The sequence below is a fragment of the Pituophis catenifer genome, unplaced genomic scaffold, assembly GCF_029215685.1.
Source record: "Pituophis catenifer annectens isolate HBS135680 unplaced genomic scaffold, rPitCat1.0.hap2 SCAF_1, whole genome shotgun sequence".
In the NCBI taxonomy this organism is placed as follows: domain Eukaryota; kingdom Metazoa; phylum Chordata; class Lepidosauria; order Squamata; family Colubridae; genus Pituophis; species Pituophis catenifer.
The window spans coordinates 253,513,599-253,538,642 of NW_027256881.1; the positions used below are offsets into that span (position 1 = coordinate 253,513,599).

At 35.7% G+C, this 25,044-nt stretch overlaps 1 protein-coding gene across 2 annotated transcripts in view; it reads right to left on the reverse strand.

The window, feature by feature from the left end:
* The window catches only part of SCUBE2 (signal peptide, CUB domain and EGF like domain containing 2), a 55,860-nt gene that overhangs the window by 10,174 nt on the left and 20,642 nt on the right, over positions 1-25,044 (reverse strand). For both annotated transcript variants that reach the window (XM_070957473.1, XM_070957472.1), the window contains exons 8-17: positions 23,263-23,379; positions 20,945-21,067; positions 18,162-18,278; positions 16,449-16,571; positions 15,824-15,934; positions 9,590-9,676; positions 8,372-8,476; positions 7,894-8,049; positions 7,336-7,539; positions 3,434-3,604 (exon numbers count right to left, since the gene is read on the reverse strand). In XM_070957473.1, coding sequence (XP_070813574.1) covers positions 3,434-3,604; positions 7,336-7,539; positions 7,894-8,049; positions 8,372-8,476; positions 9,590-9,676; positions 15,824-15,934; positions 16,449-16,571; positions 18,162-18,278; positions 20,945-21,067; positions 23,263-23,379 — 1,314 coding nt within the window. The remainder of the gene's footprint in view (positions 1-3,433; positions 3,605-7,335; positions 7,540-7,893; positions 8,050-8,371; positions 8,477-9,589; positions 9,677-15,823; positions 15,935-16,448; positions 16,572-18,161; positions 18,279-20,944; positions 21,068-23,262; positions 23,380-25,044) is intronic.

The window sequence follows — 25,044 nt, forward strand, 5'->3', positions numbered from 1 at the left end:
TTGCCAGAGGCATAACAGCTTTTATTTTCAATGCTTTCCCTACTAGTTATCTATATAAAAATACCATGCCAAGTTTTTTAAGAGAAAAGGAATTATAATTTTTCATGCACCTCCCAATATTCTACCCCACTTCATCTCTATTTTATGAAGTAATAAGCTCCTTTAGCCTATATGCTAAATGAACAGATAATAAAGAAAGGTAGGGTTATCCTTTGTTTGAATATATTTTAACAATGCCTGGTTCTGCTTATCCTTTATTTCCACAGATCTTATCTTGAAAACCCATTCACTTTCAGTGCAGTTGAAGGACATATGCAAGGCAGAAATGATAGTGAAACTGTACTAAAATGTTTTCGTAACACATACAAATGCTGGCCATATGATAAATAGATGGTGTAGAAGTACAGTAATTACATCCAATTCAGAGGTGGGTTTCAGCAGGTTCTGACCAGTTCTGGAGACCGGTAGCAGAAATTTTGTGTAGTTCGGAGAACTGGTAGTAAAAATTCTGACTGGCCCCACCCCCATCTATTCTCTGCCTCCCAATTCCCAGCTGATTGGGAAGAAATGGGGATTTTGCAGTAACCTTCCCCTGGAGTGGGGTGGGAATGGAGTTTTTACAGTATCCTTCCCCTTCCACGCCCACCAAGCCACGCCCATCAAGCCATGCCCCGCCTACCAAGCCACACCCACAGAACCGGTAGTAAAAAAATTTGAAATGCGCCACTGATCCAATTCCTATCCTGGTCTTTAATATCTCTGCTTCTGAACTGTTTTGATGCTCAGATACTATAAAAACAGAGCTAATCTGCTAGAATTGATTATATTCATGTTGCTCTCCATGTAAAATCTGAGTAATGTATCTCCCAAATTTGCAATAAGCAGATTGCAAAGACAAAGCAAGTGATTAAACTGCTTTGCAAGACAATGGGTTACTGCTGCAATTGTTTGGGTATACTGTGGAGTTCTTAACTTTTAAAGAGAGGTTAAATCTGTTACCTTGTGGTTTACAGCTTCAATAAATCACTTTACCAAATGGCTGTTTTTGTTAAGAGGAGCTAAATTGGCCTTGGCTTCATTTCAGGTTATTTAAGTTCACAGGGGAAAAAAAAGGCACTAACTGCTCTTGATCAGGGATGAGGAATTTTGTTTACAGCTAATGAACTGTGTTTAATAGGGAAAACGGCCTTGGCTTATGAATAAAGCAGCAGAAGGAACCATATGCACTCATTGCAGCAATGAAGGAAGAAAATGACATGGGAGACATTGAGCCATTAGTCATGACACGAGGGACATGAAGAAATCATTTCTTTCCCAACGCTTTCTCTTTTGAGCTTGGAAGTAACTAAGATATTACATTATATGCAAATTTAAATTATTTTCCCTAGATAGGGATATTTAATTTGAATCAGAGGATATGCCATTTTCCTTTACCAACAGGCCAACATAAGTGCAAAGATTAGCCACACCAGTTACCAAACTATGTTCGTGGTATCAACCAACACATCGTCCACACTTCTTGATTGAAAACTGATAGTTTAAATGGAGAATATGGGTATTTTACAAAATGCTCTATGTTGATATTATATTGCACATTGTGCAGGGACTTGTAAATGGGGAGTGTAAAATTCACAGTAAGATCAAACATTTTTTCTGTATTAGAAAAAAATTAGAGAATGGGTTATATTGTGGGACAAAATATTAAGCCAAACTATTTGATCATAAATATCAAGGGGTGGAATATTTTGACGTCTCGTATTAAGAATGCAGATAGAGAATTGCAGTTCTACTCTATATTAAAAGATCTCTTTCATTGAAGAAATTTAGTATGCCAGGAAAAAAGACTAGCATGTTAAAATATATTACTTCAATGGAGATAAATTAGGATACATTAAAAACAAAGATTGAAGGAAGGTATATTAAACTTTTGCAGTTCTATTTTTCCATCAAGACTTATCGAGAACCTGTGCTTCAAAAGTTATATAGAACCTGTGCTACTTATATCCAGTAGTATTAAATATTTTCATTATATAATGGCCGTGAAGAAAGAGCTGGTTGCAAATATTCTGTATTCCTTTTTCAGTAGTTAAGCACTGTCAGCTAGCAATTTTTTTATATGTAACCATCAGAGAAGCATTTGCTTATTCAGGAAAATAACCCATCAAATAAAAACCTTGGAAAAGGATCATAGCTCTAGAAAGGGTAGGAAAGGAAAATGCACAGATTCATTTCCATCTACGGCTAGGAACAGATCGTGTATGAAAATCTGGACAGTGCTGCCTGTCAGAGTAAGTAGACTAAATGAATTGAAGGAATATATAAATAAACTAATGAAAATTAGACTAAATGATACCTTCATAACGTATCTACATTTCCCATAACTAGAGTACTTTGTAGAAGTAAAACAACTGTGTTTTTTTTTAAAAAAAATCCAGAATATTCAGTCCAGAATCATTCTGTACTTTTGTAATTCCAATACTTTTCCCCCATTTTGCATGACATTACATTATACCCACAGAAATGGCTTTAAAGTGTAATAAATTTAGCTCTTTCCTTCCTGGAAAATCCATGGAATACATTTACTAGGCAAAACATAGTCTGATTACTGGATAAAATTAACCCACAATCTTTAAACATTTTAATTGGTATATTCTTAACCATCCAGAAAAAATTATCTAAACTACAAGATTTACTTTATTGTTGCCCTGTTGCAAGCAATTGTCTGTGGTCTCTAATACATAGCTTAAATAACTGTCTGGCAGCACTCTTGAATGCCACAGTCTGAAATACTACCAAGATGCCTGGGTGCTTCAGTCCGCAGTATTTAATTCCTGAGTTTAGAATTTAGTCTTTAGTGATCTACTGTAAAATCCTCTCATGAATGAATATTAAAAACGTGTCTGGACAGTTTCATACAAAGGCAATCTTTGCTGCTCCAGATGATCAGAAATTGATGTTCAGTAGGAAAAGGTTATCCTCCTTAGTCTCTAGTATAATCTATTTGTTTCTCTTTAATGCCACTATTCTCTGGGCTACAGCAAAAATTCATTTCTAAAATGATCAAAGATCAAGAAGAAGAATTTCATAGCTAGGATCGTGTTAGAAGCTGAGAACTTTGCCTTTATTTGGGCAAATATTCCCCATCAAGATTCTATTGAGATATCTCTATATCATTTTTCCCTTGCCTGTTTCAGAGCAGTTAATAATAGGGAGATATTAGATTATACATGCTTTCACAGCCACAAACCTGTACTGTGTATTCACCTGCAATGAAGAGCAAACCTACTTTATCTGTAAATTGTTTAGCTAAATTCTGGAATTATAATATTTCTCCAAAGCCTAATGTTAATGAACATTTTTCAATATATATAAAAAGGGAGAAGCAACAGTAGGTCTTTCTGTCCAAATACAGTGTGTTTCATAATATCCTTACCTCCACATTCAGATATACTGCGAGCACCAATTGCTTTTGAGTCCCCAGAACGTTGAAGATTTGGACAAGGTTCACAGACAATTTGACCTTCATTGTCTTGATAAGTTCCATTAGGACATAAAATACAATTTTCTTGTTCCCCATCAAAATATGTTCCAACACTGCAGCTAGCTAACAATAGAAGGCAAAACAGTCAAGTCACAGAAAATATTTTCTCTTCAGTAAGAAGAATGAATATTACATATGGTGAAGCTTTAACCTATGTTTGAATGTACTATTTTCAATTAAAGGTATGCGATTTCACTGAATTGCTAACCATCATGATTATTCCTGAATAGTTACCCTATAAGGTAAATCTCACAACTGATATATTTTCAGAATTTCACTCATAATGTGTAGATGACTAATCTTTCTTCACTTAGAGCAGCACAAAGATATAGATGGCATTTCTTTGTTCTGAATGTTCACAACTATAGTGAATATTTTTGGAACAGGAAAATTGACTCTTGTCCCATTATGGTCTTCCTTTGAGTTCCTGAAGATGAAAATCCTTCTACTTTTCCTATAAGATTTTCCTTTAGAATTCTACACTTTAAAAAAATCATGGCAAATATGGCCTTTTTCATCTTTTTGTTCTAGATTTCACATTTTTAAAAAAAAATCTATAAAAATTGAGACATGAACTGTAACATACTATCAAGACACTTGTTTTCCAGTTGAAACGTATCTTATTTGATCAGCAACATCTCAAGTTAATGATCCCTGGAAGCCAACTGAACAGGATCTTTAACATAGGAGTCAGCAATTTCCTTTCATAGGACTACAGCTGTTATTTCAGGGAAATGTTTTCATTAAATTCTCTTCTAAAGAAATTGGGTCAGACCTCTAATGAGACCGATCTGTTTTCTTTCTGACACCAAAGTTGAGAATGGTGCCAGACAAAGAAAAAGGGGATGTTCAAGTGAGAACATCTGTTTGTTTTAGCCTTATTCTTTGAACTATCCCTTATAGATAGCTTCTGAATGTGGCCCTTGAAGGCAAGGGAATTCTAGACTAATCACATCACTGAACTACAAGATTCAAGCATTCTAAAAAATAGCCACATCAGCTGAGCAATATTCTTTCCAGTATTGATTTCAGTTAAATAATTATGTATATGCAAAGTCTACAACCCATAAAATTGGATTTTTCCTAGCCTTACACATTCTTACAATGCATAAAACTAGCTGCAATTCTCTTCCTATTATCAATGGGGATTACATGTTATTGGACCAGTTTTTTAAACTAGTGAATCCATAGCTATTGTCTGGGCTTACAGCTACTTAACAGTTTCAACTGAGGCAATAAAAAAAGAACTGTAATTTAAAGTATCATCTTCATATGTGTAACTAAACTGGAGACAATTTTAATTAAATAACCAGGAATAGAAGACCCTTTAAAATTGAGACTCTTACTTAAAATAGCAATCTCTTCCACTGCTCAAAATGAAAGCTGCACATCAAATAGTTGCTTTAAGCATTCTACTGAGGTACTCCTGATACTTGTCTCCAGGGTCATAAAGCAGAAATATACTGATATAAACAAATATGCTGAATGACAACTTCTAACAGCCCCAGGCATCAGGGAGAGCATCTGGAGGACTAAAAGTTAGATTGTTGCTTGCCTGTTTAAAATTTCCCTCTGTGAGGTAATCAAGTATCTAAAATCAACATCTTTATACTAACTTTTAAAGACACCACTGATTCTTCAGTATGAACGGTATAGCAACATCACAGCAAAAAAACATAAGGTATTCCACAGAATACAAAAACCGCCCCCTTTGAAAACAAAGACCAATAGTTTAGAAATAATGAAACTCCATTAAGGATTCAGCAAACTTTCTGCTTGCTTTTTTCTTTTCTTCAAATTAAGTTAAGAACCATTCACCATCAACAGATTCTGTTCCTGTAGCCACCCTTTTCTGTTGTGTTCATTGACCATTAAAACCCTATTCTTAACTTATACAAGAGTTTCAGGAATGAAGTGAAAGCTATTCTGATGCAAAAGATAGATGTGGAGAGAGGCACTCTGAGGGCGCCTGGATTAGAAGTTATAAAGACATTTAAAGCTTCTTTCTCCCTATTCAGCTAGTTTTAGCTTTGAGATTTTGATGCCATGGACAAACACTATAGTGTCTCATTGACTAAGATGGTGAACCTCATAAAAGAGGTCATGATCCACAACTAACCACCCCTTGAAGACCCATGCCCTGATTTCCTAAAGAAAAAAAGACAAAAACTAATGGATTGTATCTCTAAGCTGCCTCCTATATTGTTTCAGAATCTCTGTTGTTACTATTGTTTTGGTTTCTTACTGGTTTGTAGGCTGTGAGCATGTGGAGAAATTTTGTGCGTTAAGAACTGGGCTCTTAAATCTATTCTTCCTGAAACAGTAGGAACAGTTAGGCATTTATCTCTAGTTTAGAAAATGTATTAGCCTCTTGCATTCTGTTCAAGACCCTTATTCAAAAGGGAAAAAGCTGCAATACATGGAACACCAGACATACAAAACTTAGTAGGAACAAAATTACATACTAAATATACTTGTTCCTGTATTTTTATATTTTTTTAAACAAATAAGATAATAGGATAATTTTTTAAAAAAAAATTACAATAAAAAATAGGAATAAGGAAGGAAGAGTATTAGGTATGTTCATCATCTTGAGTTAATTAAAAAAATAAAGGCAGGATAAACAAAAACAAAAAAAAGATTGAAACTCTAGTACAAGTTAACCTGTCTCTGATGAAGAATAACATCATATTGCTTTCAATAATTTTATTTATTTATTTACTATTATTTATTTGCTGCTTCTTTAAGTGACTTGATATCATAAAGGTATCTCACAGATTAAAAATTAAAATGAAATAATTGACTAAAATTGCAATATCTTAAAAGAGAGACATGATACAAATCAAGCACTGGATTCTTTCTTCCTTTCTCCAGCTCAAGTGGTCTGAAGACATTATATCATGACCTACTTCAAAACCCCATTCCTGCTACGGGATAGTACATAATTTCACATAAATCTGGAGGTGAATATGAGTGTTTTCCCATCTCATTTCCTGAGGTTTCCCAAGGGACATATAAATACATTTCAAAGAATCAAAAAGTTAACATTAGCACATTAACAAAAGCACAGTTTGTTGACCTGAATGGTATGGCATAGTATGATGTACTATAAACAAAAAGGGAATATTTCCAAACAGAAGAGAGAAAAGCACAAAAGCTTGTGTTTTCATAGAATTTGTTATTATAGCAGCTAGTTTTCCATATAATCTGAAATATAGGTACTAATTCTGCCAATTTGCTATTGAAACATTTGTTTTGGAATCTCATATTTCCACTGTGTTTTTGTAATCATGGTTCTTTTTAGAGGTTTTGCTTTAAAATATGTATCAAGGATTGCATTGCTTTCAGTTCAATGAACTCATGGAGTTAATACACATGTTTCTAAATAAACATATTTGGTACCTGCCATGTTTTCGTGATAAATGGGATAAACAATAAAGTTCACACTGTGTACGCTAAGTATTATGAAACTGATAGATGCTTTCAGATAATTGAAAAAAATTGAAACAACAAATAGAAAATAAATTACAAAGCTTATGTCTGAGATAATGGAATAGAGATAAAAAAGAGGACTTACACTGAGCCCAAAGCCCAAAATCTTGACATAAGATTCATTTGTCCACAAATAAATTTTTGTGGTGCTGTCAAATGTAGAATTCTGACATTTATTGATCTAGTCATTCCTTCAATAGCTGCACTGATTTTGTGATATTGTGAGTATCAAATGACGCAAAGAGAATGAGATGCGCATCTGAGAGATTTCATCAATATTAATTTCTGATAATTCTACTTACCACATTTGTTATCCACGTGCTTTTGACCTAGGCTGCAGGGATCCTGGGTATCTACTGCTCTGAGAGGCTTTCGGGCCATGCCATGATCTACACCAGACAGGCGAATATGGAACTGCTCTTTGTTGATGACTTTCCGCAAAGTTCTAATAGCTTTACGAAGCCTTTTCTCAGTCCTTTTACGTGCACAGCTCAAATTACATGTATCTAGATAGGAGCAGGTAGCAGTGATTAGGAGCAGAAAGCTTGGATGAATAGAACCATATTACTTAAAAAAGGCAGCTGATACAGCAACTGAGAAGGCAGCCTGCCTAAATTATGGCAACAAATATTGTCCTGAGATGAAATTTTCAAGGCACACAAAACAGACCTTAACGTAGAACAATAACATCTTTAGCCACAGTAGCTTTCTGATTATATGGAAAAGAGCTCTTAAGCTTCAAAACAGGAGATACTTTTTTTCTTTTTTGCACAGAAATGGAAATGAAAGAGAGAACTCAAAGATCAAACTGCAACAAAGCTCTGTCAGAAACGAAGCCTTTCAGTTCTTTTCCAACCAACCTGCCACCTCCTTTTGGTCTGTTTCAAGCTCAAAGTCTGCAGATATAAACATTTCTCTAGCTGCCTTCATTCTGTCGAGGTCTCCAACAGTTTTCTTGCCAGAACTGCATGTTAGGTTTACATAGTAGAAGTTCTCCATTACTGAATTATGTTTCTCTGTGTGGACAAAAATTAAAGGAAGCAGCAACTTGGCCAAATTTGTTACTGGGCATTTGCTAAAGCTTGATAAACGTTGCTGAATAAATGTGTGTGGGGTTATATGATTAATTCCAGATGCTTACAAATGACAAACAACTGCAGCTCCGAGTTTAGATATTTAGCATGTGACATACCAGCAACTGTTCTGGAAACATTTATAGTTATATCCCAAATCTGAGAAGAACTGTGAATCACTACATCAACAGAAACCCCCAAATCCTATCAAGTCATAAATGATCTAAGAAAACAGCCATTTTAAACTATGCACTGTCATCCATACCTGGTATTACATGATGAAGAGCATCCTGAAACATCTTACTCTTTTTCAAATTACATTTTCCTTGATTAAACTTAAAAGTTACAGTTGTCCTGATGATAGAGAGATCTTCAGAAAGAAACAGTAGAATAATTATTTTCAAATTAATTGAATTCATTACCAAAACCAAGCAGGTAAATATAGATGGTTTCCACATGCCTCATTTAATTCTCTATGTATATGGGTTATGGATCTAGTCTCCACTGCACCCTGTTTTCTTTCTTTTATTATCTTAACATTTTCCTTTCCATTTGATGTTTAAATTTTTCTTAGCCACTTAGAATTGCAAGGCAAGTAGGTGGCCATGTAAATGGAATAAACAAAGAAATAAACTATGCAAAAACTCCTCATCTTGAGAGAGCCAAAAAATGAAAGCAAACAAACAAGCCAAGCCAAAATATATAATACACTGAGGTTATAAGAATATTTGAAGTAACTGAAGAACTTGCAACAAACCACATTGTCTCGAAGACAAAGCCAAACAAATAAAATTATTAGTGGGTAGTATAACCAGATTAATATAATAACCCATATTGTAGTTTATTTTGGTTTACTGTGTTGTCTGAACATAGACACTGTGGTTAGTTAAACACTGATGATAGATTATGGCTGGGTTTAATCAATTTAATAATAAAATGTACAGCAGCAACTTTCATCCACTTTAATCACAAATGATGAACTAAGCTATGTGTCATGCTAGCCCTTAGCAAATGTGTCATGCTAAGTATAGATAAGCATGTTGTATGCTGAAATCAGTTGATTGCTGCAATATTCAAATCTTTTGATGTGAAAACATTAAGACATGTTGAATTTTTAAAATAAAAATTTATTTAAAATTTAAAAGCTATATTTTAAAATATATGTGTTTTTTAAAATGCTTACAAAAGGCACACATGCAAGCGGTACCTTAAAATATTTATCCTATTTCCCTCCAAAAAGGCAGCAATGCCTTTTCTATTTTTCTGGTTGCTGCAAGATGCAAAAAGAATACATTAAAACAGAAAAAAGTTATTTTAAAGAAAATTAAAATCTGCTCAAATACAAGAAAAATTAGGCAGATTAATTTACTAATTGAACAATATTTCCTTTATTGGCAAGCAGGCCTACAAACAAAAACAAAACAAAAACAAACCAGCCATAAATGTGTAATATATTTTGAAATCATGCATATAAAATAATTACCTAAAGTAGTTGATTCATTTGGATTTTGTATTTTTTTCTTAGGTGATAAAGGGTTGCCACATTTTATAGTATAGGAATCTTCCAGGCCTAAGAGACAGATCATAAGGCTATACAATAAAACAGAAACACATGCTAGAGCATGGCTGAAATATACCTCTGAAATCTCATTCTAATATAGCAACAGGAAAATTGTGACTCCAGTTATTGCTGAACTACATTTCCCAGTATGCTCTATATTAGCGGGCACTGTGGAGAATTATAGTTCAGCAACATATAAAGGACTTTACACTAATATATAAGCAATGCTTCAAAATTACAAAAATATATTATTGTCATGATTATCTATAGTTGTTGGATAAGAGATGGGCAAATGTTGGATAAGAGATGGGCAAATTTTATAAATGAATAAATAAAATCTATAATTACTGATTGTAATTATTTACACAATATTGTAGACACCATTTACTAAAGGACATGATGGAAGTTCTGTACTGTTGCAAGTTATTCAAAATCACTCTGAAATTGAATACAGTGAATCAAAAGTATTGTTTGTCAGATCAGAGTATCAAATTACAGAGGCAGTCTCAACACACTCAGGAGAGGGCGGGAGAGAGAGGGGGGGAGAGAGAGGGAGAGAGAGAGAGAAAGAGATTAAAAAGAAATTGTCTTCTGAGTGCCGTATCTGAGTTTTATTTAGTCTGACTTATTTCAGACAAACTATCCTATTTCAAGGTCTTAAACTCTTTATTACAGTTTGTAACTTGCATGTCCTCTTTTTTCCCCAGTGATTTTTCACTTTTATCTGTTTAACAGTCCCTATCCTCTAATTTCTGAGACAGTTTGTGTTAGATAAAATCTGTATGTTTATGTAAATATTTCTTTGTTATACAAATCTATAACTTGGCAAGCATAATAACAAGAAATGTTTTTCTCCTATAAAAGAGCTCTGACATTGATCATATTAATTACCTAGCATGGCACCCTTTTGATACATGACGTTATTTACTAGAATTCCCATCAAAATAGAATGCAGTTCTGAAATTATGGAATTTCAATAGAAGATGACAAATGTAACTCAGAGTAGAACAGTGGAGCCCTTGGTACTCTCAAAGAAAACATAAGGCACACAATCATACCACAGATCAGAAGAACATAGAAGCAGAACTAGCTCAAAGCAAAGTATTGCCCTAAAGCACCTAAAGGATCAAATCAACACTATTCTACCAGAAGACAATGACTGAACCATGGTTATCATGGACTGAACAGAAGGACAAGAACTTACATCCCAGTAAATACCAACCCAATACAGAAACTAGACAATCTGATCAAGAGAATTCTCAATGATCTAACCAAGAAAAGTCCAATCACAAAAGAATCACAGTGGTGGATGAAAAGCAGTGTACCTATCCTCCCATGCTTCTATGGACACCCAAATACCTCTTCAACAAATTGTATCATTACCAGGGTCCCCAGCCTAGCATAGAACTTACTGTTCTGTCCCCATCCCACACGCACACACACCAACATACGTTCAAGAGTTAAAGACCAAACCAGCTGGCAAAATCCTTTTCCTTATGATAATGGAACTTGGCAACAACCTAGTGGCTGCCTGCCAAGAGTTCATTACTTACGAAGAGGAGAGATAACTTCTCCCCGCTTCTGGTACATCAAAGGAAACAGCTCAATAATTACAGAGTCAATCAAGTCCAAAGATAATCCAGCAAAGTCTATAGCAAAAGTCCAGCAATGCAGAATGGCGTGGAAGCTTTCAGTTTTGTTCGTCACAAGGTTTGATTGGCCACCACGCTCCCTTTTATACCCTGTGGGGTGTGGTCCAGTGACTCAGCCTAATCTCGGGCACGCCTTTTCTTCTGTTGCGTGCGCTTATCTCTGCGACGCTGGCGTGGATCCAGCCAAGACTCATTACTCTCATCACTGTCCACCTGTGGCTGCATGGACGTGCTTGGCCCCGGCCCTATCTCTTGCCCTTCGGCGGACACCGAAGGCATTGCCAAAGAGGAGGGTCCTGGAGAGGGAGGCCTTGCCAACTCCTCTCCTTCACTCTCGGAGTCCTCTCCTGCCGATGACACAGGCTCAGGTAACGGAGCCACAACACTTACAAAAAAGCTTGGACAGCTCACAGAGGGGAGTGAATATTCTATCAACTCCCTACCATAGTGCTTCCATAAAAGTTAAATTTCAAAACTGAGAGGAATAGAATAGAATAGAATAGAATAGAATAGAATAGAATAGAATAGAATAGAATAGAATAGAATAGAGGAGGGGAGGGGAGGGGAGGGGAGGGGAGGGGAAGGGAAGGGAAGGGAAGGGAAGGGAAGAGAAGAGAAGAGAAGAGAAGAGAAGAGAAGAGAAGAGAAGAGAAGAGAAGAGAAGAGAAGAGAAGAGAATGAATATCACACATGGAAGAGGCTAAGTTTTTTCTTTCTTAGTCTTTCAAGATACAAATACTCTACATTTTCAGACTTTAAAGAAAAGTCAATCATTTTATCCTAGGACCTAGGTAGATAGATAGTATCCAAGAGATATCCAGGAGGAGGAGCATATAGAAGTGGCAATAATCAGCAGCGGTAAGAGCTAAAATTGCATATATTTGAGATTCAATCACACTTTTGCCAAACCATTTTAAGACCTTGCAACTGGAGGTCAATAGCTCTACCATAAACAAAATATATTTATTTGCTATATTTTATGCTACCATACTCCACAAACTCATAAATAATAGTGAACCTATTCCTGGAGATGACACTAAGATCTTGGAGAACGTGCATCTCTTCTGTGCCATTTTCAGAGCATTCTTTTTTTTTTTTTTAATTTGATTTATATGCCGCCCTTCTCCGGAGACTCAGGGCAGCTTACAATGCGTTAAGCAATAGCCTTCATACTTTTGTATATTTATACAAAGTCAGTTTATTGCCTCCACAAACTGGGTCCTCATTTTACCTATCTTAGAAAGGATGGAAGGCTGAGTCAACCTTGAGCCTGGGGAGATTCGAACTAGCAGTAATTGCAGGCAGCTGAATGATAATAACAGGCTATTAGTCTGCTGCGCCACCAGGCTCTTTGTTTTCAATGCAAGTGAATTTGCAATTTGAATTGTGGAATGGGAATGATATTAATAGGCTGAAAGATCTGTTTGAAAAAATGTCTTTATCTGAAGTTAAAACAGAGAAACCTAAAAACAAGACATGAAATGATGGTTCCATTCAATGTCACAAGATTCTTTATGTCCATTGGTCTGGAACTATGGATACATGGCAGCAAAACTACACCACACAACTGACTTAGTCAGATTGAAAATCATTGACGTCATCAACCTCTGCTCACTATCTGCTTTCAATTTGATGTCCCATAAGAGGAGTCATGTAAGAACATTATTCAAATGAGTACAAATGCACTATAACAACCCAGAATATCAGAAAAAGGAAAATGACCACCTATGTAACATTGTCCAGCAAAATGGATGCCCACTCAACTTTATCAAAACATACCTGACCACTCAATTCATTATAGCACAACCAATAGAAGCTTTGAAAAGGATAACACTACTGTACATTAAAAACATCTCAGATACAACCAACAGTCTGTTATAACCACATGGCATCACTATATCACACAATTCAACTAAAGCCCTCCAAAACAACTTAAGTAAACTAAAAGAACCAGCAGCCCAAGAAGAAAAAGCAGCAGTCATTTACCATATAAGGACTGTAACAGCCACTGTATATCACAGACAGAAAGAAGAGTAACAAAGCACATCCATGAACATCAACTAACAGTCAGAAGACGCAATGAAAACCCCTTACTCTCATAACAAATGGACAGGCTCAACCATAATTTCAGTTAGAAATCTATGAACATCTTAGATTAAGCTAAATTCAAAAAACTTTAGAGAATTCCTAGAAGGTTGATATTCAGACAAATCAGTTATCAATAAATACATACAGCTAAATCACATTTACACACTATTCAGGAGGCAATGAAAAAGCTAAGAAGAAAAGAAAGAGACCAGAAAAAAGACCTCCTCGCCATTAGCCAACACCCAGATAAGCAGGGATTGCCACCAGGCAAACAATCAAGCAGAAAACAATAACCAAATCAAGAAACTACCAGGAAGAAAACCACTCCTTGCAATACTAGAAGGGTAAGTTATTATACATAAACAGGGAGAAATTCCCAGATTTGGTACCAGTGATGATGTTACTTAGTCAAGTAATGAAACATTTACAGACAAATAACCAAGTTCATAGAGCCCAAAAAATCCACAAGTATTGTATCTACGGCCTAGCTGCATATCAAGAAATACAGCAGTTTAAGGAAGTTTGCTGTAGTCCATTCCAAACTGACACAAAAATCCCATCCACATTCCTTCAACCTGAAAGAGGGCTTGAAAGTTCAGAGGACAAAGGTCTTCTAAAATATCCAGGTTATCAAATGAGAGATGAGCTCTTAAATAATGAAATTCTTCCTTGGCTCAAATTAAAATGCTAGGCAGATACCAGGTAGTATCAGCCAATCCACACTCTGTATTTTCATCATGTTTCCTACTACTGTCTCACCATAAAAGCACAGTTCCAGTTCCTCTTTTCTTATCTTTAATTGATAGAAACAAGAGGAAGATGCTTCCATATGTTTTTTTCCATTGTCCTAGCTAGATTACCAGGATTCATAGGTAAAAGGCCACACTAACTTGACTGATTTATATTTTTCAAAATGTTCATTCAATAGACACACTGGAAATCACAGAGCTTTAAAGCTCCACATATCTTTTCTATCCTTGGGCAAATCACAAAATTGTTTCATAAGAAGTCTATTAGTTTACTAGTTGGCAGAGAATGATTTTCAAGGAAGGCAGTTCAGATAAATTTTAACCTACAACACTTCTGCTGCTAAGTAACTTGTGGACACAGTAATGAAATATATTTTTCTTACAGCACTTTGATAGGCAATATTTTAAAAATACTCTGTGTTGCCATCAACTGAATTCTATGCCAATGGTGAACTATTTTCTGCTTGTTTCTTTCTATAATACAAAACTACCAGGTTATAGAAATATTATGTTTCATTCATGAGCAACTACTAAAGGACTGTTGGAAGAAAAAGCTTCAATGTACATTTGTGGAATAGAAAATGAATGCAATTAAAATATATTTACTACACACAGTCCTCAACTTTCACAATTCAACTGAAATTTTTGTTGGAAGGCATTTAGTCACTATGTAACTGGACCCCATTTTATAACCATTTCTATAATGGTTGTAAGTCAAGTCACCATCGGTAAGCAAATAATGTGGTGGTTAAGCAAATCCAGCTTCCCTACGGTGTTTTTTCCAGAAACCTATAAAAACATTGCAAATAGTGATCACATGACTGGGTGGTGATGGTGGTAGTGCGATGGTTTGTAATGGTCATAAGTACAAATTATTACCTGGTTATTACCTACAAAGCCCTTCATGGCCTAGGCCCGGAATATTTGGCGGACCCCCTGCAGCCAGCGACAATTCCCAATCGCGCGGTGCGTTCCCACAGACAGGGCCTCCTCAGGGTGCCGTCGGCCAGACAGTGTTGGCTGGCGACCCCCAGGGGGAGAGCCTTCTCTGTGGGTGCACCCACCCTCTGGAACCAGCTTCCTTTGGAGCTCCGGATGGCCCCTGACCTTTGCTCGTTCCGCCGCGATTTGAAGACCTGGTTGTTCCGCAGCCTGGACTGATGGGTTGTTTTTTTTAATGAATTTTAAATTGTTTTAAATTGGGATTTTAATTTTATATTGACAGGAATTATGCATTTTACCATTGTGAGCCACCCTGAGTCGTCGGAGATAGGGTGGCATATAAATTACATAAAATTGCATAAAATTGCATAAAATTGCATAAAATAAAATAAAATAATAAAATAAAATAAAATAAAATAAAATAAAATAAATTGAGATCATAAATAACATTTTCATTAGGCTATCACAATTTCGCATTGAGTGGGATGATGGTTTCCAATTATTATAAATATGAATGTAAGTCATAAGTAACTTTTTCAGAGACTGTTATAATTTGAAATCGTCATTACATGAACAAGTCAAGGGCTCCCTATTCAAAGTGAATTGTCCTATAATGTATGCAAATACATTAAAGTTATCAAAGTTATTCTTGTTTCCCTAATTTAGGGATAATAATGATTGCAATAGCAACAACAATAACATCCCCCATGTTCTACATGACTTACCAGAAGTAAAATGGACATCTGAGGGGCAGATTAAAAAGCATCTATCATTTCCACCAGTCTTAATGCAGCGCAGAGATACTTTGGGGGAAAGGACATCAGACAAGGGCCTTTCTACAGAGCAAAACACAGAAACTCACAGGACAAGAAAGCTAATGGCAGGCATGGTTCTAAAAATGCAAATACGAAGCTACATGTTACATAATCATTATCAATTTGCACATATGCTATTCATAATACTGGGAATGAAGACATACACACAGTATATTATAAAAAGCTGGGGTGGGGTGGGGGAAGGGGTCATGCAGACAACTGCAAAAGCAAAAACAGCCTAGATTAAAAGCACAGGAAAGAAAGCATCAAAGACCCGAAAGTATCTCCTGTTTTTGTTTTATCAGCTAATTAGAAGCAACATAGTGCTATAGATCTACAATAACTTTTAAGAGACCTGAATGCAATTTGGAAGACCATTCATTGTTTCAGTCTGCATTGTTCCAAGAAATCTGGTTGGCCACAAGTAATAGGGTAATGAAAGGAACATGTACAGACACATTGTGTATATTATGGGAAGTGCACAGCCTTCAAGTGGTCCAAAGCTGCAAAAAAGGTTTGAGACACTGAATCTTACCCACACAGTCCTTTTTGTTCCAGTGTAATTTATACCCGGCATTACAGTGGCATTGATAACTACCCAGTGTATTTATGCAGATATGCTGGCAGCCACCATTGTTCATGCTACATTCATTGATATCTACAGAAGAAGAACGAGGGGGGAGAAATTGGTACTGTTCTGAATCTAGTTAGCAAAGAACTGCACATGGATAACTACTGCCAGGCACACAATACATAAAGAGCTAAATATGTTTTCTTGCAGCATAGATATTTTAATACAGTTGCCAAAACCTTAAAACATGCATTTGCACGCACAGACCAGCTTTTATCGGAAGCTTCTCCCAAAATGTTCAGAACAAACCACTGGTGCCCAGCTGATGATTGTTTGATGTGCCATCAAATTGCCGTTAATTCTTAGCAACCACATAGATCTGTGCAGTCAAAATTTAACAAATTTGCACAAAGGACACCCTATTGATTTTAAGCAATTTTCATTAAAAACGGAGGGTAAGGTAGTCTATTTCAATGAAGACAAGGAGTCACAATGAAGAACCTCACTTGCCCTGAAATAAAATGTAGGAACTGCATCCTTGTCTTGGTAAAGATGTCAACGTTGAGTCACTTCCCATTTAGGTTGCTTACAGTTAAGGAAATAGGGTTAACAATAATTAAAAGACAGACAGAAACTACATTTGGCCATTGATAAAGGAAAGTACAATCAATAAAAGTAACAACACAAAACTATCCCTAACCACGAGAACTACTGTATGATCAACCATTGTGGGGGCTTGTCTTTTTCTGATTGCCAGTTCTATAGGGACATTGACTACCAGTTGATCATCCCTCTTTCATTTAAATTTCTGGAGTACTCTGATTTCTTTTATTCTTTTATTTTTTTTTATTGTTAAACAATCAAGATAAATTTATTTCTCTAAGAATAGCAAAATTTTGCTGCATTATGTGTCAGCTTCACCCTAAGTGGTTGTAATAGTTCTTGTTGTTGGGAGATAGTTTTGTCATGGTCCTTTTACTGATTGTGCAATAAATAAAAGCTGGTATACACTGGAGTAAATGTATGTGTGATGCCATTTCCCTTGTAGGTTCCTAATCTTCTTGGATGCCTGTTTCATCTACTCTGTTTCATCTACTCTACTCTGTTTCCCCAAAAATAAGACTCTGTCTTATATTTTTTTGAACCCTGAAATAAGTGCTTGGCCTTATTGCCATGTGCTCAAAAGCCCGATTGGGCTTATTATCAGAGGATGTCTTATTTTGGGGAAAACAGGGTAATTTATCCACGATTTAATCTTTTCTTTTAAAGCTATTTTATTTAACTGACCTCTACATATAACAAACATTATTTCTTAAAACCATTCTGTCTTAGGCGTTTACCTTGCAGATAATTACTACATGCCATAATTAGTATTACCAACAGTGCTTTTGCAAGCATGATCTGCAAAATCCAGCTCTTAATACCCATGTGAAATGCAACTATTTGTTCCAAAACCCACAGCTACTTTGCAGTAAAAGTAAGAATGAAAAGTTGTTTTAAGGGATAGTACAGTGTGCACAGAGTCAGGCTCCTACTTCAAACCACCCGAAAAATAGAAAGGCAAATAATCTCAAAAATCTGCAGCACAGAGATTGAAAAGCACATTTCCTTTTCATGTTGAGATCACAGAAATAGAATTCCAAAGAAAATGCCAGCAATTGGTTTATATTCACTCACCGCCACAATGTGTGAAGCCAAAAAGAATGTATCCTTCATTGCAAATACATTCAAAAGTGCCTGGATGATTGATGCACAAATGGTCACATGTCCTTTCAAAAGAACATTCATCAATGTCTGTAATTTAAAAAGGATGCTTTATTACTTCACTTTTTATGGAGGAGACATTAATGAGCTAGGAAAACTGAATTAAAAGTAGAGGATAAGCCAGTCTCATAACAACTCACTGGAAACATTTATTTATTTATTTGAATTAATAATCCACCCAGGTCCAGTAGACTCTGTTAAACTCACAATGTTAAACTCATAATGCGGGTCATAAATCATGAAAGTCAAAGTATTGAATTGTTGCTCTCAATGTGAATTCTTATTCTTTCTTAGACTTTGTTTTTGTTAAAGTAAGATATTATTTAATTTATTGTATTTCATGAAAACAATGAACTACTTTAATTACACCCTTTGTTATAGAACATATATCCAGTTGTACATTACATATAGATGTAGCATTTTGATTTTCCCGTATTATCTAGAAAAAATCTTCCCATAGCTGAAGTTAAAAAAAAAATAGCAAAGAGAATGTCTTATCGTACAAATCTGCTTATTCTCCAAATATGGGTTTCTACCAGCAGATTTTGAGGTCCTGAATGTGTATCCCATTGCATATAAGGACAAAAATTTAAATGGTGAGATTGGTTCTACCTCTGTCCATCTTCTGGAACCCCTTAAAACCTGGTAGTGTTTACAGCCCTGGGGCTCCCAAGGGAATGGTAATCTGATGAGTTGGTTGCTCATGAGAAATTATGCTCTCTCCTAGCCTTTTAATAATAATAATAATATTGTTGATTTTTACAAAAAATATCATTATCATTTTATTGCATGCTGCCCAGAGTTGCATTTTGTGAGATCGGTAGCCATATAAATGTGATAAACAAGTACCGTGTTTTTTGGAGTATAAGACGCATCTTTTTCTCCCCAAAAGGAGGGTGAAAATCTGGGTGCATCTTATATTCCGAATGTAGTCCTGCCCAGCCTCACAAATGGAGATTTCAGAAGCTGAAAGAAGCCTCTGAAAGAAGCTTCAGGAAAAAAGCCTCTGAAAGGCTTTTATCTAAAATAATATGGCAAGCAACAAAAGAAGAATCAGTAAAGGTTCTAACCAAACTATGTTAACAAATCTGGAGAATGACACAATAACCAACAGATTGGAAGAGGTTAATCTACATACCAATACCAAAGAAAGGAGATTGAACAGAGTACAGATAGTCCTTCAGAATAAAAGCCTCTGAAAGAAGCTTCAGAAAAAAAGCCTTTTTTTCTGAAACTCTGTTTCGGAGGCTTTCAAAGGCACAAAAAAAAGCAAGGCACAGAGCTCACAACCAATAAATCTGTTGCTAAAATTCACCTCTGGAAACAGATGATTCCAGGAGGCCGATCCACCGACCAATCAGCTTTTTTCTTATTTTCCTCCCCAAAAACTAAGGTGCGTCTTATACTCCGGTGCGTCTTATACTCCGAAAAATATGGTAAACAAAGCTATCTTGGAGGAATAAAAACAGTAGAAAAGTAGTTGCATGACATCTTTCTATCCAAAATAACCACACCCTGTTTCCAACCACAATCTGGAAGTACCGGTAGTTTTCCAAGGTAAACTGGGCAACTAGAACAGGCAGATTTGAACATCTATTTTTCCTCCTTAAGCTTGTTCTGCCTCATTAATACCTGCTAGAATTTCTCTTCAGCACTTATGATAAAAGCCGACTGCCAAAGCAGGACTTGGTCATAGGATACTCCCGCTGGCAGAATAAAGACTAATTTTCCTGTTTCCTTTTCTCTTTGCAACCCGTTCTCCCAAATACATTTCAAAAGAATAAAACCAGGTTTGATGAAAATGCTGCAATGGAAAGGGCAAACAATGAAAATAATTTCCCTCCTTTTCCATCAGTGAGAGTACCCCATATGTGACATTCTGCTAAAGGGACACTCTGCTGCTATAAAGCATTATTCAGGATCCAAGTCCTAGTTCTAACTGCAATCAAGAGTTTTGGATTCTAAAGAGCTTACAGCTGAATAGTGATATCAGAGACTGAAATATGAATTATGGAGAAGATATGCATAAGGACTATCAAAGTTTTAAATTATAATATTTAGGCTTTGATTTATATTTTATATTTGTCTTAAATGTCACATTTGTCTTAATAAGATAACTTTTGAAAAATGGTATAGAAATAATAATAATTTTCAAGATAAACTATCAATACATCTGCTGAGAATATATTCAATCCATTGCTATCAATAGAATATTGATATTACTACCAATATTCAATCTATTATTATTATCAATAGGCTATTTTCACCTAACCTGTGTATATTCAGCACATTCTCAGCCAGAAATGAAATATTTGTCCTGTAAACCTAGAAGAATCAAACCAAGAATTCTACTGATAGCAATCAATTCTACTTATGGAAAGTCAGTTAATTATGGTTCCAGATGGTTATTCTGAAAGTGAATTTTACTTGTCATACAATTTGATCTCTGCTTATTATCATTTTACTAAATTATTTCATGCTAATTAATTATTCTGTTAATGTAAACATAATCCATAAATAGCTTAAATTTATCTCCCTGAAATTAATGGAAAAAGAAGAAGATCTGAAATTCCCTAATAAGTATACCCTATGTCAGTGTTTCTCAACCTTGGCATCTTTAAGATGTGCAAACTTCAACTCCCAGAATTCCCCAGCCAGCAAGCATATGTATTTTTATTGTGTTCTCCCACACATACCTTGACATAATTTTTCATCAGTCAATAATTTAAAACCTTTTTTGCAGCTGCAATCAAAACTACCAATTGTGTTTCTACAAAAATGATCGCATCCACCATTACTGGTTTGGCATTCATCAATGTCTGTGAAAAAGAAAAAGGATCATAAATGATATAATGAGCTTCATTTTTTTCCCCCTGAAAGATTTAAACATGTGTCACAACCTAGAAAGCAAATCAGTCAAGAGTCTTTTAAGATAAGGAAGCATACAAGACTGAAGTGATCTTTTCCTTTTAGTTTTGCACATTTAAAAAAAAGAATCTTCTTTGGAACAACTGTCTTATATCACCACAAAGTTTAAAATATGATTATAGATAGTCCTTGCTTCCTGAGCACTTGTTCGGTGACTGTTTGAAGTTGCAATGGTACTGAATGAGTAGAATTTACAATTATCCTCAAAATCTTCTGGCTGTTGCAATGCCCGTGATCATGTGATTGTGATTCAGGAGCCTGTCAACTGCCTTCCATGTACAGTGACCTTAATTCCATGGTTACGCAATAATCATTTGTGACTTTCCCTGATGAATTTTCACAAGCAAAATCAATGGGGAAACCTGCGGCATAGGTTGCAAGTTGCTCTGATAAATCTACCTAGCCTCCCTGTGCTTGCACTGTGCCATCCACCTGATGGCCTCATTGCACTCAAATGTTATACAACCCTTCCAGTCTCTCCATCTGTCCTGTCACACCATCTACCCATTGGCCTTCCTGTGCTTGCACATGGCCTGTTCTAGGCCTCTCCCAACTCAAATGCAGCTTGCTCTGACCCTCCTAGGACTTCCTCCAACCTTGTAACTCTCTTTATCTGGGATACTCACTGCTTCCCATTTAACAACCCATGCATCTTCGGATTACAATTGCCATTTCTAAGAGATGCGGTCGCATGACATCAAGCTTTACAACCACATCATTTAGCAATGGCGATCCTGATTCCAATTGCTATTATCACTTGTACTTGTTTTTGTACGCCATAATTCATTATAGCAATTTACACTGAAGTTATATATTTATTTACGGTTGAAGAGCAAAACCTTTATAAGATAAAAATTGATGGAAAGGAATATGAAGCAATTAAAATGTAACTAACGGAATACCGAACAATATCTAATCAAATAGCAATGTCAATTCCAAGTTAACCGCTCCAGCATTAGACTCAATTCTTCCTTAGAGCAACTGCTTCAGAGCAGAATTTATCAACCTTCTTTTCTATTTTAGAAAAATGAATCTCCTCACAGAAAGCAGGCATTAATAGAAAAGAAAACTAAGATTGGTACATGGGATAATGCTGCATTAAGAACTGAGTCAGTTGATATATCTGAGCAGGGTGGAAAGTGGTCTTACAGAGGAAAGGCTTCCAGAATCATAGACGGTATAGTATTACCTGAAGCCAAGGAAAACACTTCTCTGTATGAAAAAGGGAGAATATTAAACATACAATTGGCCAGAACAAGCAGTCTGCTGCACATACCCTACTTGCAATAATGAACAGTTAGGCTTCATTATTCTTTCTGAAAATTAGATCCCCCATACTCTATGAATCTCTAATGATATTTTCTGAGAATTAAACTGAAAGTCCACAATAACTTACGTCTATACCCATGTTTGTTTTTGTTTCTCAGAAGAAATAAATTTGTCAATGAGGGATGTGTGTCTGTACGCATGTGTACAGCACTTCATTTTTAGTTAATATCTTAACAGATACATTCTTAAACACATTGCTAAGCAATAACAGCAATAACAACTTTCGAACATAAGAAAGCATCTGACACACAGAAGGGAGCACAAAACATGCTTGTTAGACATATAACCTGAACTGCTTCTAAAACTCTTAGGTACCGTCATCTATAAGAAGGGAACATATGATGACACAAACTTCACGTTTTGCATTTTTGATGTAAGTTGTTGTAATGCACAGCTTATCGATTTTCTGTCATTCTGTTTTTCCATACCAATTTCTACTCTTTCTTTTGTGAAATTATTTTTATTTTCTAGTACTTTTTCATATAGGACTTGTATTTCCCTTCACAGTTAAAAGTCTGTAGAGATTCTCAGTCATCCAGGTCATGGTTGTCCCAAAGGTACTTTTTCAGGAGACAACTTTTAGCTGTACAATTTGGGATGAACACCCTTTGAATGGTGTGGGAGTAGGAATGGATTTCTTTCCTAGTTCAGATTTTCTTTTTTTTAAACTGGCTTAGCAATATTGCACTTTTCTGGGATTTTAGAGAGTCCTCTATAGATATTTAGCTTGCACATTGCAAAGGAAACTGAACTTTACCTTTACATGTCTTCCCATCAAGCTGAAGAGTAAAGCCAATTGGACAACTGCAGTGGACGCCTGTTGAAGTGTCCTTACAAGTACGATCACAGCCACCATTATTTACTGCACAGGTTTCTAAGGAAAAGGAACACAATTTGGCATTTGCAGAAAAAAAAAACTAGAACACAATTTGAGATGAGATATTTTTATTTATTCAACAGACTGAATTCTAATCAAATTCTAATGTTAAACAAACACATTCAACACTTTTTTCATCTTAGGGTTGAACCATGGACTTCTTGGTGATCTCTAAACCAAGTTCAAAGAGCACCAAGTATTCCAGAGACATTTATGTGACAGATAACTTCAGTTTTAAACATTTAAAAAAATCAAGATAAGTTAACTATAAGGAAAATTACCCACAGATAAGTATTCAGTTTGGCTTCCATAGGAATCTGAAAAAATCTGTACTGGATCAGGCCAAAGTTTCTATTTCACAGACTGGATTTGATTAACAGTTCCCATCTGTATTTCTTAACAACTGATATTCAATGGTTGGTATTTAGAAGCATATTGCTGCTGATAACATTAAGGTAAAGGTTCCCCTCGCACATATGTGCTAGTTGTTCCCAACTCTAGGGGGTGGTGCTCATCTCCGTTTCAAAGCCGAAGCTCCAGCGCTGCCCAAAGACGTCACCATAGTCATGTGGACGGCATGACTAAATGCCAAAGGTACACGGAAGGCTGTTACCTTCCCACCAAAGGTGGTCCCTATTTTTCTACTTGCATTTTTTACGTGCTTTTGAACTGCTAGGTTGGCAGAAGCTGGGACAAATAATGGGAGCTCACCTCATTACGTGACACTAGGGATTAAAACAGCTGAACTGCCAACCTTTCGATCGACAAGTTCAGCATCTTAGCCACTGAGCCACTGTGTCACCAACCTGATAACATTATACCTACCAAAATGATACATAGTACTCTAGTTTCATCACATGGGCTTATAAAGGCATTTAAAAGCAATATAGTAAGCTCACAATTTCCTGACTTCTGTTTACTAAATTTCAAATGCTACAGACATCTGGTTGCTGTTTTAGATATCTATAAAATTCAACTGATGCACCACTAGGATCCTTTTATTATATATGTAACATCCTATTCACCAATTTAATGGATATTCAGGTCTAATGGACATACTTTTCCTCTAGGTTCGTTAAATGAAAAATTTATTGTAGGCAATTTTCAGTTCTTCCTTCAATGATCTCTGGAATTCAACCTTCTCACAATAGCTACATTCCCAGGCTGCTGTTTTTCATTGAGGTATCCATATATTTTCTACATATCAATTTGTTTGTTGGGGCATATCCTGCTCATTGTCATAGCATTTTATCTGCAACAAGTGTACATGATTATTCCTCATTGTATGTCAATATCCCACCTAATCTTAGAAAATTAGGTGGGACAATAGCTATATACTGAGGAACAATCAAGTAATTCTGACCGACTAATTTTCTCCTGCAACAGCTTCCATAGTTTGTTGATTTTTTAAATTATATTTTATTAAATTTCTACAAAGAATAAAATATTAAAAAATATTTGTAACTATATCGAAGAAAATAAGAAATTACTCTTTTTATTTTCGTTCTCTCTCTTTTCCATTTATCCCTTGCACTTTGTCCCTCCTTATTTTTCGTTCCCCCTTTTTCTTTTCTTAATTTCGTTCTTTGAGAAATTTAATGAAGTATAACTAAAAAGTAGTTTTACTGCCTTTTTCCAGAAATATGAATTAGCTCTATACGT